The 17,738-nt window shown below is 39.9% G+C and overlaps 1 protein-coding gene across 2 annotated transcripts in view; it reads left to right on the forward strand.

Moving 5' to 3' along the window:
- Nucleotides 1–81: 81 nt before the first annotated feature.
- Nucleotides 82–17,738, forward strand: part of KIN (Kin17 DNA and RNA binding protein) — a 33,858-nt gene continuing 16,201 nt past the window's right edge. Inside the window, exons 1-8 of one of the 2 annotated variants that reach the window (XM_036341588.1) lie at nt 82–253; nt 3,836–3,930; nt 6,888–6,931; nt 7,014–7,136; nt 8,662–8,843; nt 9,635–9,683; nt 10,621–10,678; nt 14,194–14,323. In XM_036341588.1, the coding sequence (XP_036197481.1) occupies nt 140–253; nt 3,836–3,930; nt 6,888–6,931; nt 7,014–7,136; nt 8,662–8,843; nt 9,635–9,683; nt 10,621–10,678; nt 14,194–14,323 (795 nt within the window). In that variant the 5' untranslated portion in view covers nt 82–139. The remainder of the gene's footprint in view (nt 254–3,835; nt 3,931–6,887; nt 6,932–7,013; nt 7,137–8,661; nt 8,844–9,634; nt 9,684–10,620; nt 10,679–14,193; nt 14,324–17,738) is intronic. The other variant, XM_036341598.1, reaches the window with a different exon arrangement.

Consider the following 17,738-nt stretch of genomic DNA (forward strand, 5'->3'; position numbering starts at 1 on the left):
GCTTTAGGGCCCAGCCTTCCGAGGCCCCGCCTTCCTCCGGCTTGGAGCTGGTATTTGTCCCGCCCACTCCTATCAGCTCGATTCCGCTTCCGGTTGTCTGGGCGCTGGGTTCCGGAGAGAGGTTGCTGCGGTGGTCGCGATGGGGAAGTCAGATTTTCTTACCCCGAAGGCCATTGCCAACAGGATTAAATCCAAGGGTCTTCAGAAGCTGCGCTGGTATTGCCAGATGTGCCAGAAGCAGTGCCGAGACGAGGTAAGCGGCCCCGGGATGGCCCCATGCGCCGTCCTCTCCCTTGTCCAGCTGGAAACCCGGGCTCAAGCCCCCGATGCTGAAGGTGAAGGCGTGGATCTCGTCCTGGGGTCTGTAAGGGGCGAGTCACCTAGTCAACACAGTAGGGACCTTTCCCTGTAGCCCCCGTCCTGGTGGGAACCAATAGTCTGGAAGCCTCTTTCTTCCCAATCTGCCCCCAAAAGAAATGAGAAATAAGAAAAGATTTTGCAGCTCTGGTAGAAGTGATCCCACTCAAGGCTTGAATAATTAAATGCCAGGCGCCTAGGTAATAACAATAACAGTCATCTCTGACTTGCCCTGGCTCTTAAGAGAAACAGAATTGTTAGGATTCACACTTTTTTTCAGGATCAGATGAAAAAGAAATAAGTTCTTGCACACTACTCATCCAACAATAATTTATTGAGCAGCTACCATGTGCTCGGGCAGGGAGATTATTGTGGTTGAGATGTGTGTGGACCGGGGTCAGACTGTCAGAATTTTGAAGCCTTGCTGCACCACTTAATTGCTGTGTGGCCTTGGGCAAGTAACTTACATTCTCTCTGCCTGTTTACTTATCTGTAAAATGGGAACAATAGCTATACCTACTTGTAAGATTGTTGTGAATTTTAAATGAGTGGAATATGTTTAAAGTGACTCTGGGGGCGGAGGGGTCATCTTTGGTCAGATCTTGAAAAGCTTTGTGTGCTGTGCAATGGAGTTTACACTTTTTCCCATGAGATGGGTGATGAATGAATCACCTTGAAGAACTGAGAACAGGCTAGTGATGTGATCATATTTTTCTCTAGAGATTTAATTGGGTAAGGAATGGGAGAACACTAGGCAATTCTGTGTGAGGGATGAGATATTTTAGTGGGACTCATATTGAATAGCATTGATACTGCTATTTGTTTTCATTTCTCTTTAGTTCTTTCTAATTGAGTCAAGGTGAAATTCTCACACAGAAAACTAGAGACTAGTACATTGAACATCCATATATCCATTACTCACATTTAACATTTTTAGTATTTTGTCATATTTACTTTTTTCTGAAATGTTTTAAAGTAATGTACAAACTTCAGGATATTTCACCGCTAAATACTTAAAATGCATTTCTAAATTATTAGGATATTTTTCCACAGAGCCACCATGTATGTCATTACACATAACAAAATTAATAGAAATTCTTTCATGTCATCTGATACACACTACAAACTCACATTTTCTCAGTTGTTCCCCCAATTGCTTTTAAAGCAATTTAAAAAACAACAAGATCAAATCAAAAGCTATGAATTGGATTTGGTTATTAGGGCTTAAAAAATAAACTTTATTTTTCAAGCCATTTTACATTGACATGTCATTATCACCAAAGTCCATAGTTTACATTAGTGTTCACTCTTGGTATTGGACATCCTATGGGTTTGGACAAATGTCTAATAATACGTATCCACCAGTGTGATATCACACTGAGTGCTTTCACTGCCCTAAAAATCTCTATGCTCCAGGTTATTAGGACTTTCAATTCTCCCTAAATTCTCAAATTACAGTAGAACACACTTCCTCCACCCTTTCCTTCCACTCCCCTACTTTTTTTCTTACCATTGACTTGAAGATACTTGGTCAGTCAGTTATCAGAACATTGACACTTTCTGAATATGTTAAATTGTTTCCTTTAATTGTCTTTACCTTCTTTCTCTGACTCTTGTAATTGTTGATATCTAAAGACTTGATTAGGTTCAGCTGAAACATTTTGGGACAAATACTTGATAGGTGATTCAGAGTATTTCATATTGCATCACATAAGGAAGCCCATATGTCTAGTAGTGCTAAGATGAGTATGTAAAGATGACAGCCTGTAAAGTAATGTTAGAAAGTAATATTTTCCCTCTAGCAGGAACATGTAACTAGTAGGGTGATACTTTGGAATCATGACCATATATCTATTTTTCCTTTCACCTGTGTGTTTTAGCATCTTTGCCTGAGTCAATTATTTCATTAGGAGTTGCAGAGTGGTTATTTGTCTAATTCTTTCTACATTTGTTATTGGCTGCTACTCATTTGTAAAAATGAGCCTTTCTCATCAGCCAGGGCCATTCAGTTATCTTCAAATGCTATCCTAAAATATAGTTCCAATGGGAAAAGGAAAGTAAATGCTTAATACTTTCTGAAGGCATTTGTGGTGGTTTTGGCCTGTTTGCCCCCAGATCTGTTTATTTCCCTTCCCTACCTGGGAGGACAGCCTGGGGGAGGAGAAGTTGACCCTAGTAAGTTTCCGCCTCTGTTTTCTGTCTTTCAGTATTGGAAGATTGAGGGGGAGAACGGTCAGGCCCAGAGTATTTCATTTCTGCCCATCTACTCCCTTGGGTTTTCTTGAAACTACCCTAATCAAGATTTAGTGTTGAAATCAGGACAATGGCAATGGGATTGAGCAGAGGGACTGGATGAGAGTTATTAAGAAAGCTGACTAAGCTCAGTGATTTATGGAATGTAGGATGAAAGAGAAGGACACTAGTATGCTGGCCTTGGTGTTGACTTGGGTGTGATCCGTCCTATTCACTGAGGTGGGGGTTACAGGAGGAGAGGCACATTTTTTATTTCTATTATTAGTGAAGAATCAGGTTCAAATGCTAAGTAGAACAGATATAAAGTCAAAATGTATCATATATGTAAAAGCCTAAGTGACTGTCCAACCATCCTACCGGTAGTTATGACACGCACTGACCACCAGGGGGCAGACGCTCAACGCAGGAGCTGCCAAGTGATAGCAACTTTGTAGAATGCCCTCTCCCACTCTGGGACCCCTTGGGGACTGCTGGTTTCGTCTCAATCCCCGCAGGCCAGGCCAAGGGACCCCACCTGCCAGAGAGACCCCACTCACACTGCAGATGCCCTACAAGCCCCAGCGTTGCCCTAGGTGCAGCCAGCAGGGAAGGGACCATGGGAGGTTGGCTCCAGGGGGTGTCTGGCCTGTCTGGCCCAGTCCTGCCAGCCACCTCCTAATTAATTTCCTTACAATGTGCACAAATCCATGCACTGGGCCTCTAGTGTTTTTATAACCATCTGAGCAGATATAGATTAGTATGCTTAACATAAGGTTTATGTAATATGCAACAATGTATTTTGGGCAATAGCCAAAGTACAGAAAAGAGAGTGAAAAATAGTGTCCTTACTGGAAATTAATGACCCATTTTATTTCATTATATTCCTCAAAGCACTTGTATACCACTCTGTGTGCAATAGGTACTCAACAGTAATTTGTTAAATTGACACACACACAAAATGAAATCATTCCTATGTTACTGTACGTAGAAGCTAATGAATTGTTTCTTACTAATGTTTCTTACTAATGTTTTCTAAAGCACTATTTTTTTGTCTCTTTAGTATTTGGAATTATTCTTTGATTAGCAGGGTTGCAAAACTCAGCTTGGTAATTTGGCTAGTGATTTTAGTACTTTTTACAGTTTATCATCAAAGAGCAACTTTTTAGAGTTTAATTAAATACTTTTACTCAGACCCCATTATGATGACCTAAATCAGAATTTAATTACTCCCTTTACATTTTTGTAGAATGGCTTTAAGTGTCATTGTATGTCCGAATCTCATCAGAGACAACTATTGCTGGCTTCAGAAAATCCTCAGCAGTTTATGGATTATTTTTCAGAGTAAGTAACTCAAAGACATTCTTATCTCATAAGCCTCATTCAGTTGAACATTTCATAGATGCTTAATATTTTATGTATGGGAGGCTCTGTTTATCCTTACATATTAACATGATAGCTATATTATATTTGTACTCAGTCTCTGTCTTCCTTGTATAATTTGTCATAGTATGAAATTATTTTAAAAAATGTTCCTCACAATTCAGTTTTTCCTTCTTTTCACTTCAAATAAACAAAACTCTTTTCTTTTAAAACAAGTGTGGCTAAGAGCACAGCTCTGGAGTCAGATTGCCTTTAAATCCACTAATGAGCTATGTGACTGGATGAATTACTTAACTTTTTCTGGGCTTTAATCTTATCTCTAAAATGGGACTAAAAATAGTACCCTCTTCCAGGTATTGTCTCTTCTTCATAGGGTTTATATGAAGCTATATGAGTAATATTTATAAACTACTTAGAAGAGTACCAGTACTCAATAATATTAGCTATTAATTATTAATAATATTTAGTCTTGCTTCTCTCCATTTCTTTTTTTCTAAAGTTCTAGACCTTTTGCTCTTAGGACCATCTTGAATGCCACCAGGGTACTTGTGGTGCACTTTGGGAAATACCATTCTGGCAAGAGCCATCTACACTCAGTGCTTTCCTTGCCACCTCCTTCACATTCCCTCCATCCACTGTAGCTGCCTTCCACCTCTGTCAGACTCCTAAAGAATCACTCGTGCCTTTCTCCATCTTCCTTTTCCTTAATCTTTTTTCAATGGATTAAATCTTAACTCTCAATTGAAACACCTCTCTGATTTACCTTCTTTCCTGGTTTTCCTCCTACCACTCCCTCTGCTCACTTTCTTCATTAACTCCTCTTCCTCTCCCAGCTCCTCAAATGTAGAAAGTCCTTCAGGTCCCGCTTGGCTTCTTTTCACCCCACTCTACAGTCTCCCTGAGTTACATTGCTCTTCTGTTACCTTTATGATTGGATAAACATAAATTCCTAAGTCTGGATGTTCATGCATAACATCTGTCTTGAGTTATAGTTCCTTTGTTTTTTTTTCTGGGCAATTCTAATCTATATTTCTGAGGGCCATCTCAGAGTCAACATTTCTAAAGCTGAACATAGGATTCTTCCCACCACACCTGGTTATCCTTTGCTGGCTAAAAACTGCCTATGCCAGCCGTGGGCAAACTACGGCCCGTGGGCCGGAAAAAAAAAAAAAAGACCATACCCTTTTATGTAATGATGTTTACTTTGAATTTATATTAGTTCACACAAGCACTCCATCCATGCTTTTGTTCCGGCCCTCTGGTCCAGTTTAAGAACCCATTGTGGCCCTCGAGTCAAAAAGTTTGCCCACCCCTGGCTAGGCAGACTGCCAAGCTGCAAACCTCAGCATCCTCTGGAAATACCTTCATGTGGATTCTCCCCTACAATGTCCTTTAAACCTATGTCTTTCTATTCTCACAGTCACAGTAATCATCCTCAGTGTCTCCACCTAAAAGATTTCAGTGACTTCCTCACTGGTTTCCCAACCTGCAGCTTCTGTTCCTCTTGCACTAGTACCTGTTCTCTGCCTGTGCTTCACAAGCCAGTGCCTGATCAGAATCACCTTGAGGGCTTGTGAAGACAGAATGGCAGACCCACACCCACTTTCCGACTCAGTAGATCTGGGATGGGGCAGTAGACATTGCATTTCTATAACGTGCCCAGGTGACGTTGATGCTGTTTGTCTAGGGCAGTGGTCGGCAAACCGCGGCTCGCGAGCCACATGCGGCTCTTTGGCCCCTTGAGTGTGACTCTTCCACAAAGTACCGACTTCTGCGCATGGGCCATGAAGTTTCAATCACACTGTATGTGGGCAATTCTAATCTATATTTCTGAGGGCCATCTCAGAGTCAACATTTCTAAAGCTGAACATAGGATTCTCCCCACCACACCTGGTTATCCTTTGCTGGCTAAAAACTGCAGAAGAGCCACACTCAAGGGGCCAAAGAGCTGCATGTGGCTCGTGAGCCTCGGTTTGCCGACCACGGGTCTAGGAACCACACTGTGAGAACTATTATTGTGTGCACTCCAACAGCATTATCTTTCTAAACCACAGATTGTCACAAATTAGCTAAGTAAATTATTTTATGCTTTTCTATTGTCTGCATAAACCCAACCTCTTTAGCATGACCATCAAGGTACTTGAAAAATTAGCCCTAACATTATAGTCCAGCTACTAGGTACATCTTCTCCTTGTTATTCTATTCTACCCTGACTCTCACACCCATTTTTATCTGTCTTCAATGTTAGCCAAATTCGATCGTCATTTCTCAAACATGTGATTCTTTCATCTTTCATGTCTCTGTGCCAGCTGGACATGGCCTTCTCTTCTTCACCTGTAAAAGTCCTATTTACACTTCACCACCCATATTACAAATCACCTCTGGGCATCTCCCTTCATTCTTCCTATGACATTTTCTTACATCTCTTTTTCAATTTGACTTTTGTTATGATTGGGTCTGCTAGATTATAATCTAGGTGAAGATTCATGTTTTATTCACCTATGTTTATCTAGCACTTAACACAGTGAGCTCAGTTCAGAGGGACACCCTGAGTGCCAGTTTCTTGTGAAATAAGGGCAGTTTTGTTATCATCAATAGGAAAGGGTTGTTATGCCACAGTCAATAGTGCTAAGAAACTTCATGAAGGACCCTCCCCAAAAATGTGTAGTCACTTTTGCTACGACTGTTTTGCCAAGACAAAAAGTTTTAACTCCGAACTGATTTTTAACTTTAATTCTTGAAAGCTGTAATCTTTGGGGATTCTTTCCTTGTTCAGTTTTGAAAGATTCATAACAAATATTCAACAAATGTTTCATACATCATTTGAGAATCAAACTGTACAATGGCTTAAATTTCAGGAAGAGAATGCTATATGTTTATAGAAATTACCTTATTGCTTTCCTTTCTTTCTTAATTAGGGAATTCCGAAATGACTTTCTAGAACTTCTCAGGAGACGCTTTGGTAAGCATTTTATGTATTGTGCACAGAAAACTTTCTGGTCTATAACCTGCTCAGGATCAACAGTTTCACATTTTGTTCTTAGGCACTAAGAGAGTTCACAACAATATTGTTTATAATGAGTATATCAGCCACCGAGAGCACATCCACATGAATGCCACTCAGTGGGAAACTCTGACGGACTTTACCAAGTGGCTGGGCAGAGAAGGTAAGAATGAGACATATTTGAATAATAGCAGTTATGTGGCTCCATTTCAGGGAGAGAGAGTGTGTGTCATAGTTTCTATGTAAATTTATTGGAAAGAGGATGAGTAAGGTATTTTAAAAACTGTGGACCCTAGCTGGTGTGGCTCGGCTGGAATCTCATCTCATTCACCGAAAGGTCGTGGGTTCGATTCCCGGTCAGGGCACATTCCCAGAGTGCGGGTTCGATCCCCAGTCAGGGTGCATATGATGTTTCTCTCTCACGTTGATGTTTCTCTCTCTCCTTCTCCCTTCCTCTCTCTCTCAAATCAATAAAAACATACAAAAAAATTTAAAACAAATAAAAACAAAACAAAAAAACTATGGAGTCCTAGCTGATGTAGCTCAGTTGGTTAGAGCATCATCCCATACAGTTAAGGGTTGAGGGTTCAATTCCAGTTCCAGGGTTCAATCCCAGGTTGAGGGTTCAATTCAGGTCAGGGCAAGTAATAGAGGCAACTAATATTTCTCTCTCACATCGATATTTCTCTTTCTCTTTTCCTCTCCTTTCCTCATATCCTTGGGTGAGGATTAAAAAACAAAATGGGGAGAGGAGCATAATATTCCAGGGTTGATTTTGTGTAGTACAATTAAATATAAATGTCTGGAATCACTCTTTTGACAGTGCCAAGTTTATCGCTGAAGCAACGTCTCCTTTAGATTAAGGATCATTATCAATCCTCTTCCATTTTTGCCCCCATATTCATTTCACTTTAGGAAACTTCTTACCCCTCTTAAGGAGATTTTTAAATGTATTGCTTTATTCATTTTTAATCTTATAGGATGAAAAGTTGGGGAGAAGAAGAGAGAAGGAAATTTTTATGTCAATGTACTACTTATTCAATGTTTCACTTATTCAGTGTGCTATTTTATTCCATTTTAGGGGAATAATTTCTACTTAGTTACATTAGCAAAATATCATGTACTCCATATATGCTTACTGCTTAATCATCACTTGTACTTTTTCATTTCATTTTTCCAGCTTCCTTGCATTATTATAGTGTCACTGGATTTTAAGAGCTTGTTTATAACTAAAGATGTTAACCATTTCTCATGCATTGCAAATGATATACCATGTTTTTTGTTACTATTTTACTCTGCTGTTTTACTTTTTGGTTGTATCAAACTTGTGCATTAAATATAATCATATTCTGTTTTAAAAAATATATATATCATGTACTCATTGGTTGTTAGACACACACAGTTGATTAATTACCAAGCAAGATAATACTTCTTTCATGTGTTTTCCTTGTTTAAATACGTTTCCTCAACCTAGGTGGCTAAAAATCAGAATAGTTATTTTTATGTTCAAAGACAGAGACTATTCCACTTGAAATATATAAGTCTCATGAACTATAAATATGGAAAATTCATGTACTGCATGAATTTCTATATTTGAATGAAGTGTAAAGAATGCAAAGATAGAACATTTATATTTACCTTCAGCTTTGATTATGTACAAATTTATGATGTCTGTGTGTTTTTTTAAGGCTTGTGCAAAGTGGATGAGACACCTAAAGGCTGGTATATTCAGTATATAGACAGGGACCCGGAAACTATCCGCCGGCAACTGGAACTAGAGAAAAAGAAGAAGCAAGACCTTGATGATGAAGAAAAAACTGCTAAATTTATTGAAGAACAAGTGAGAAGAGGTCTGGAAGGGAAAGAACAGGTGGGCACAATATTATTGGGAGAGGCAATAGAAAGACAGCCAGAGATGCAAAATTGCTTGTTTTGTTAAGTATTTTGTTAAGTATTGAATTGAGTTTTGTAGGTATTGTGCCTTCACTAGGAGGAGAAAGAGCATAGCTGAGTGTAAAAGCCCAGGTTTTGGAGTTGAGACAAACCTGGATCAATTCCTGACTTACTTATTTCACAATCTTAAGTAATTGTATAATCTTCTAAACCTCAGTGTTTGTAGCTCTCAAGAGAGGCAACAGTTAATGAGAAAGAAATAAGCAGATAATTTCTCCTGGTTGTAATTAATGCAGGGCTGGAGATAAACTGTGGGAAAGTAGGGGGCCAGAGCTTGCTCCAGCCTGGGGAGGGCATAAAATATTTGAGGGTAGACACAATTCCTAGGTTGAGAAGTCTTAAAGAAGTAATGGGCAACACCCGAGTAAATGGGGGAGGGAGGGCAGGCATGGTGATGGTTCAGGGGTTAGAATAAGTAGATCAAGGCATTGATTTCAAAAATATTTATTGGGTACCTCCTATGTGCCAGGCACTCTTCTAGGCATGGGGTATACAACAGAGAACAAAAGATAAAAAAGTCCTATAAAATAATTCTCAATTGGAGAATATTTACAATACATATAATTTCTTAATTAGGATCTTAATCATGTTAGAGTTGTATCTTAGAGCTACATTGCAACATAGGTAGCAAGTACTAATACAGGAGTATTGAATATTGGTAGTAAATGCTCTGTAAACCAACCTTCAAATTTTTTTTTTCTCCCCAAGGAAGCCCCTGTTTTTACAGAATTAAGCAGAGAAAATGATGAAGAGAAAGGTAATTTTACTTCTTTTTCTTTTATTAATGTGGATGCTTTTGTATTGGTTCTGCTAAAAGTTGGCATGTTTGGAAGCAAGATGCAATCTGTCGGGATTGCATTGTTCTCATCGATAAAATAAAAAGGCATTGCTGATGAATTGGGTGGGATGCCCTCAGCTACAAATAAAAACAAAACTGGCAAATAACAAATTAGCCTAAACAATAAGGAGCTATTTTGTCATGCCAAGAGTTCCAGAGGTGGGTAGTTCAGGATGCTGAGCTACCAGCAGCTGGACACGAGGTGGCTGCTGGCACTTCCAGCCGTCATGTGCAGACTCAGCGTTGTCCCGAGGATGACAGACAGAGCACCTCTCCAGGAGTTCCTTATGAGCAGATACTCCTCCCGCCAGTGGACTTCTTTTTGATGTCATTGGTCATATGTCCTTAAGAACAGTCACGGGGAAGGGAATGGGATTGTTTTGATTTATTTAGAATAAAAGAACCTTACTAATCACCCCCCAAGGGTCCTACCTTGTAATCCAGATGCCTTGGGCATTATGTTTTCAGCTAATCGAGGTGTGAATTTTGGGAGATACAAACATTCAGATCATTGCATCCTTTGAGCCATGTTTGAGAGGTATGGGCGCCTAAACAAAATTGAATTTCTATTAGTGAGGGGTGTGGGGGCAGCGGAGTAGCAAGGCAGTGCAGGCTGTCTGCTGCAGCGCTCGATCACAAAGGTCTTTCCCAGCCCTGTGAGCATCCATCCAGCATGTTATACAGGATTTTATGACCTCTGGATGGGAGCATCCCAGCTCTCATTTATTCAAAATGCCCATGGAAAACAACAAAAACAAAATGCCCGTGAATTTATATGTGGATATATGTGGCATCTTATCTGATAATTTGTATTATCATTTTCCTGAAATATGGAATACCAATTTTTCTCTCCTAGTGGCATTTAATTTGAGTAAAGGAGCAAGTAGTTCGACAGCAACATCTTCCAAGTCAAGGTGAGCTGCGTGAACAGGTATCTTATAAATTGAGAATTTCTGTGAAATACTGATGACTACATTTTAAAAGCTGCAGTATTTAAAAGAAAGAAAAACTGCAGTATTGTGAATTATTTTTGTCTGGTTGTACTTTTTGTTTGATGGTTGGTGTGTGTGTGTGTGTGTGTGTGTTGGGGGGATTAGCAGCTGTTTTTTTGTTTTTTTTCTTACTTGCCTGTCATAAGATGACTGTCTTTTGAGGAAAGGGTTCTTTTGATTAAAGGCTTCGCATGGATAAACTATTACTTCTCCATGCATCCTCCCCCACTTAATTGTTCCTCTGCTACTGCAGTATTGTTTATTTTTCTCTCATAGTCCACTTAGCAAGTTTAAATGTTAGCGAGGGTATACATTTTTTGCTTTACCTGCTACATTACAATTTTCTGAAAATAGAGGCTAAGTTATTGAGCCATCTCCTTGGTACCACCACCTAGTACTGTATAACTGCCCTAGTAAGAGTATAACTGCCTCAGTAAGAGTTGCCTTCTCTTCTAAATGGCATAGTACAGGCAGGAGTCCACAAACTTTTCTGCAAAGGGCCACATAGTGAATACTTTAGTCACTGTTGGTCATATATGTCTTTACCACAACCATTTAACTCTGCTGTCAAACATAGGCAGTATGTAAACGATTGAGAATGCTGTGTTCCAGTAACATCATATTTGTAAAAATAGGCTGCAGGCTGGATTTGGTCCTCAGGCTGTAGTTTGCCAAACTCTGATATAGCATATAGTCAGGTACTTCTCACTTTTTAAAAAAATATATATATTTTATTGATTTTTTTACAGAGAGGAAGGGAGAGGGATAGAGAGTTAGAAACATCAATGAGAGAGAAACATCGATCAGCTGCCTCCTGCACACCCCCTACTGGGGATGTGCCCGCAACCAATGTACATGCCCTTGACCGGAATCGAACCTGGGACCCTTGCGTCCGCAGGCCGACACTCTATCCACTGAGCCAAACCGGTTAGGGCCTTCTCACTTTTCATGTTCTTTTCTAGTTATATATTCTTTCACCAAATATCCACTATTTGTGATATGCAATGCATTCAGTTTGGTTAAAGAGGTTAATAAGCTAAATATAAGAGAAGATGTTCAGGAAGGTACCAGGATATATGTGGAGTTAGTTTTAAACCGAATTTTACATGTTGTGTTTTTAAGGCTCTCAGTCTTTTGGGGGAAGAGTGGCGTTAATTTATAGGCTAGTGCCTACTTGGTATGACTAAAGTGGCTAGGAGAATTGAAGGAAATGGACTGGCTGAGTCAGCAATGTATAACTGCTTCAGAATGGCTTGCCAAATGTCTTAGCTTTAATCAAAATGTTTCAGAATTAACACCTGCATTAGGTATCATGAAGAAGTTGGTTGAGTTCTGTATATGATACATCTGAAAATCCTTTTTAAAATATTGATATGACCTGGAAGAAAGACTTGAATATATCATAACATACATGTCACATGGTTTTGGACCCTTCTATATTTTTCTCCATTCTCGTTTATTATTTGTTATACCTAAGTGTAGATGAAGGTAAAGGTTGGTCCCAGTGGTGCCCAAATTCATCACCCTTGTATTAGTTTTCTATGACTGTGGTAATAAATTACCACAAACTAGGTGGCTTGAAACAGTGGAAATCTCTTTTCTCTGAAGGTCAGAATTCTGAAATCAAAGTGTCTCTAGGCTGTGCTCCCCCAGAGGCCCTGGAGGGGAATCAGCTTCTGGTGGCTACTTGTGTTCTTTGGCTTGTGGCTGCATCCCTCTTGTGTTCATGACCAGAGTCTTTAAATTTCTCTTTGCTTTATCTTCTTGTCATCTTCTGGGTGTGTAAGAGATCTCCCTGTTTCTCTCTTAAAAGAATGCTCTAATGCTGTCTTTAAATGCTTTAAATTTTTTAAAAATAAAACAAATGATGGGAAATAATTCTATTGTATTTTTTAGTCATCACACTTATTATCTCCACCATAGCTTTGTGCAAATATTTATCTGTTTCATCTTTTGTCAATATGACATATTAAAGAATTAGACTGGTAAGATTCATTTAGTCAACAAAACTTAATTGAGCACCTATCTTATATGAATCACATCATAGTTACTGCTACATTACAGGGGGGAAAATTTATACATATGGTCCCTCCCTATGAATGAGGGGTCATATGTACAAATGATTATAATTCATGGTAGAGTGGGATGTATACCATAAAGTGCTATGGCATTTCAAAAAATGACAATTCAAGAAACCTCATGAATAATGGATCTCAAAGAATTTTAACAAATGGAGAAAAATGAAGAGATTATTGTTGGTATAAAAGAGGCATGTGAAAATTTGAAAAGGCATGCATGGCTCAGTTGATAGCAAATTGTTTACAATGGCCAATGAGCATAAAAGTCAGAGCTAGTACTCTGGAGTCAGTGATGACAATTTTATATTGGCATTAAAAAACATTAGAATTTACACTGTCAACTATGAGGTCAGGCAATAAAAAAAATATTTAAGTGACGTGTTAAGACCTTTGCTTTAAAAAATAGAGCTGACAATAATGTGTTAGACTTCTAGCAGTCATTTTACAAACATTTAATCCTTGCAATTGAGCTCAGAGTTGGGTCACATTATTATCCCCATTTATAGATGAGGAACAGGCTTAGAAAAGTTCATTACTCAAAGTTCTAGGAGTAATACCCTCAAACCCTGATCTGCCTAACACTGAAGCCAGTGCTGTCGTCACTCTGCTATTCTGGTTATATTGACAATTGCTGAAGGGGTGAGGAGAAGGTAGCAGGAGATAAAGACAGGAAAGGGTTACATGTTCTCCTGGTGCCGAGTCCTGTAAGGGATGCAGATGACTCCTTCATTGCTTCCACTGATCTGTTATAAAAGAACTGGAGGCCCGGTGCATGAAATCGGCGCAGGAGGAGAGGGCGTTCCCCCCCCTCAGCCCAGCCTGCACCCTCTCAGGGATCCCTCTTACAATCCAGGACTGCTGGCTCCTAACTGCTCACCTGCCTGCCTGCCTAATCGCCCCTAACTGGCACCCCTGCCACTCTTAACCTCCTCTGCCTGCCAACCTGATTGCCCCTAACTGCCCCCCCCCACCCCACCCCCCCCCCCCCCCGCTGGCCTGGTTGCCCCCCAACTGCCCCTGCTGCCAGCCTGGTCACCCCTCACTGCCCCCCCCTGCCGGCCTGGTCGCCCCACGCAGCCTGCTGTTCAGTCGTTTGGTCGCCCCTCACTGCCGGCCTTGCTGGCCTGATCGCCCCTCACAGCCTGCTGTTCAGTCATTGGTCGTCCCTCACTAACCCCCCTGCCGGCCTTGTCGCCCCACTCAGCCTGTTCGGCTGTCCGTTCGGTTGTTTTGGATGTGACGGCCCCTGGCTCTTTATATATATAGATTATGTAACAGATTTCTTCTGTTATTTATTCTGCACATTCTAAAGTCTATCTCTGTATAGATTTTGTTAACAAGCACGGTTCTTCTTGTCAGTTCTTTGGGACCAAGTGCATTGAAGGTAATAGAGGCCACAGCATCAGTGAAACGGAAAGAACCTTCCCATAGCTCAGCTCAATCAAAAGAAAAGAAGAAAAAGAAGTCTGCACTGGATGAAATTATGGAGGTACAGTTCACTCTCTAAAATATATATTTTATTGATTTTTTACAGAGAGGAAGGGAGAGGGACAGAGAGTTAGAAATATCGTTGAGAGAAACATCAATCAGCTGCCTCCTGCACACTCCCACTGGGGATGTACCCGCAACCAAGGTACATGCCCTCGACCGGAATCGAACCTGGGACCCTTCAGTCCGCAGGCCGACGCTCTATCGGATAGAGTCTACTGAGCCAAACCGGTTAGAGCCCATTCACTCTTTAGCATTAGAGGAATGATGCAGTTTAAACCAAGGAAACTTAAATAGTTTCACCATTGTTAGATTACTATAAAGTTAAAAAATGTGCACATGCTAGGTTAGGAAAAAGGAGCCTAGATGCAGTTTCACTGGAATAGAATTAGAACTCCCCACAAGGTTTAGTTTCTTGTTGCAAGTGTTTTCTTCATAACTCTCCATGCAACTATGGTCTATGGAATTCAAAGAGAAGGACTTCAGTGGTAATGGAAGCTAGACGGGAAAGCTCTGTTTCCCTTCTGTGGCTGTGAAATTGGCATCCTCCAAGGATTCCCCCACCAACCTTTGCTCTCCTGTTTTAACTTCCACTTGTTGCCTATTAGCAAGGAAAAAGCTGTGACATACCTACTTTTAATTTGATTTAAACTGATGGCTAAGTTTATGTGATGAGCCATTGAAAACTTAATACTATCTGGATCTAGAGCCATACTTTTTACCTGGATTCTAGAGCAATTCTGCAGAAAGTTCTTAATATACTCCTAAATATTCCTTTTTCCCTTCTAACACATAACCTTACCTTTTCAATAAATGTATGAAATAAGTGGAAAAAGAAGGGGAAGAAAAAGAATAAATGGATACAAGAAGCAGATTTTTTCCTCTAGGCTCTCCATCCCTTTTCTTCATTTATGAAGGTCTAGGAGGTTACTCTTGGGTCTTCCCTGTTACTGAGTCCTCACACAATGAGGAGCAGTCTGAAAAGCTTAAAGTATAGCATAAGATGTGTACACTCTGAGATGTCATCATTCCATCATTCAACAAATACTGAGTTGCTGTTCACTAGCTAGGCATTATGTGAAGTCATGGGTCTGTAGAATAGGGATAAAAACCCACTATCTATGTGTCATGGAGCTTTCATTCTAGTGAGGGAGATATTCCATGAACAAGTGAGCAATAAATAAGTAATTACATACAAAATACTAAGTCCTGAGGCGGTCTGAGCAGCAAGAGTGGGGAGAGAGCTTGTGCTATGGCAGGAAAGAGCTCTAAGTCAGTCATGGGAAGAAACGTCCCACATGGCTGCAGCTTGTGAACACAAGAGTAGTAGTCTTTGAGGTTAGAGAGAGAAATAGTGGGAACACCAGAGAAGTATAGGCTATGACAGAGAATTTTTAAATTTAATTCAGAGGAAAAATAGAAAGCCAGGTCTACCTGCTTTGAATATAATAATGCTAAATTTAGAATATTTTTTGTTTAAATTGGAAACTTGGAGGAATTGAAATGAGGTTCATAATCAACCAAAGAAAACATTATTCAGTCCACTGAAAGTTGGTACTTAGGATTCTAACTTTAAGCAGTTGAGAAAGAAAAGGGCATGATATACTAGTAAAGCCATAATGGCCAGTAGGCCTTTTGTTCTTTTTTTTTTTAACTCTTTGTTGTTTAAAGTATTATATAAGTCTCCTTTTTGCCCCACTGACCTTTTCCCAGCCCCCCCCATCCCCCCAGTACATGCCCTCTCCCCCTGCCCCACCCCCCATGGTCTGTGTCCATTGGCTATGCTCATCTGCATGCATACAAGTCCTTTGGTTGATCTCTTAGCCCCTCAACCCCCACCTTTCCTCATAGGTTGGACAGTCTGTTCGATGTTTCAATGACTCTGGTTCTGTTTTTGCTCATCAGTTTATGTTGTTCATTATATTCCACTACTGAGTGGGATCATATGATATTTATCTTTCTTTGACTGATTTATTTCACTTAGCATAATGTTTTCCAGTTTCATCCATGGTGTCGCAAATGGTAAGAACTCTTTCTTTTTTATAGCAGCGTAGTATTCCATTGTGTAGATGTACCACAGTTTTCTAATCCACTCATTTGCTTATGGGCACTGAGGCTGTTTCCAAATCTTAGCTATGGAATTGTGCTGCTATGAACATAGAGGTGCATATACCCATTCTGATTGGTGTTTCTGTTTTCTTGGGATATATTCCTAGAAGTGGGATCACTGGGTCAAATGGAAGTTCCATTTTTAATTTTTTGAGGAAATGCCATACTGTTCTCCACAGTGGCTGCACCAGTCTGCATTCCCACCAGCAGTGTAAGAGGGTTCCTTTTTCTCCACATCCTCTCCAGCACTTGTTGTTTGTTGATTTGTTGATGATAGCCATTCTGACTGGTGTGAGATGGTACCTCGGTTTGATTTGCATCTCTCGGATGATTAGTGACTTTGAGCATGTTTTCATATGTCTCTTGTCCTTCTGTATTGTCCTCGTTTGAAAAGTGTCTATTTAGGCCCTTTGCCCATTTTTTGATTGGATTGTTTATCTTCCTTTTGTTAAGTTGTAGGAGTTCCTATAAATTTTGGAGATTAAACCCTTATATGAGATAACATTGGCAAATGTGTTCTCCCATGCAGTGAGCTTTCTTGTTGTTTTGTTGATGGTTTCTTTTGCTGTGCAGAGGCCTTTTATTTTGATGTAGTCCCATTTGTTTATTTTCTCCTTAATTTCCATTGCCCTAGGAGCTGTGTCAGTAAAGATATTGCTACAACATATGTTTGCTATTTTGCTACCCATGGCTTCTTCTAAGGTTTTTATGGTTTCCCATCTTACATTTAAGTCCTTTACCCATTTTGAGTTTATTTTTGTGTATGGTGTAACTTGGTGGTCTAGTTTCTTTTTTTTTTTTTTGCATATATCTAATTTTCCCAACACCATTTATTGAAGAGACTGTCTTGACTCCATTGTATGCTCTTGCCTCCTTTGTCAAATATTAATTGAGCATAATGGCTTGGGTCCATTTCTGGGTTCTCTGTTCTGTTCTATTGGTCTATATATCTGTTCTTGTGCCAGTACCAGGCAGTTTTGAGGACAGTGGCTGTGTAGTATAGCTTGATATCTGGTATTATGATCCCTCCAACTTTGTTCTTCTTTCTCAAGATTGCTGTACTATTCGGGGTCTTTTTTAACTCCATATGAATTTTTGGAGATTTTGTTCTAGGTCTTTGAAACATGCCGTTGGTATTTTAATGGGGATTGCATTGAATCTATAGATTGCTTTGGGTAGTATGGACATTTTAATGATGCTGACTCTACCAATCCATGAACATGATATATTCTTCCATTTGTTCATGTCTTCCTCTATCTCTTTTTTTTTTTGGCATCCTGTAATTTTCTGAGTACAGGTCCTTTACC

This window comes from Myotis myotis, unplaced genomic scaffold (genome assembly GCF_014108235.1).
Source record: "Myotis myotis isolate mMyoMyo1 unplaced genomic scaffold, mMyoMyo1.p scaffold_m19_p_1, whole genome shotgun sequence".
Classification (NCBI taxonomy): Eukaryota; Metazoa; Chordata; class Mammalia; order Chiroptera; family Vespertilionidae; genus Myotis; species Myotis myotis.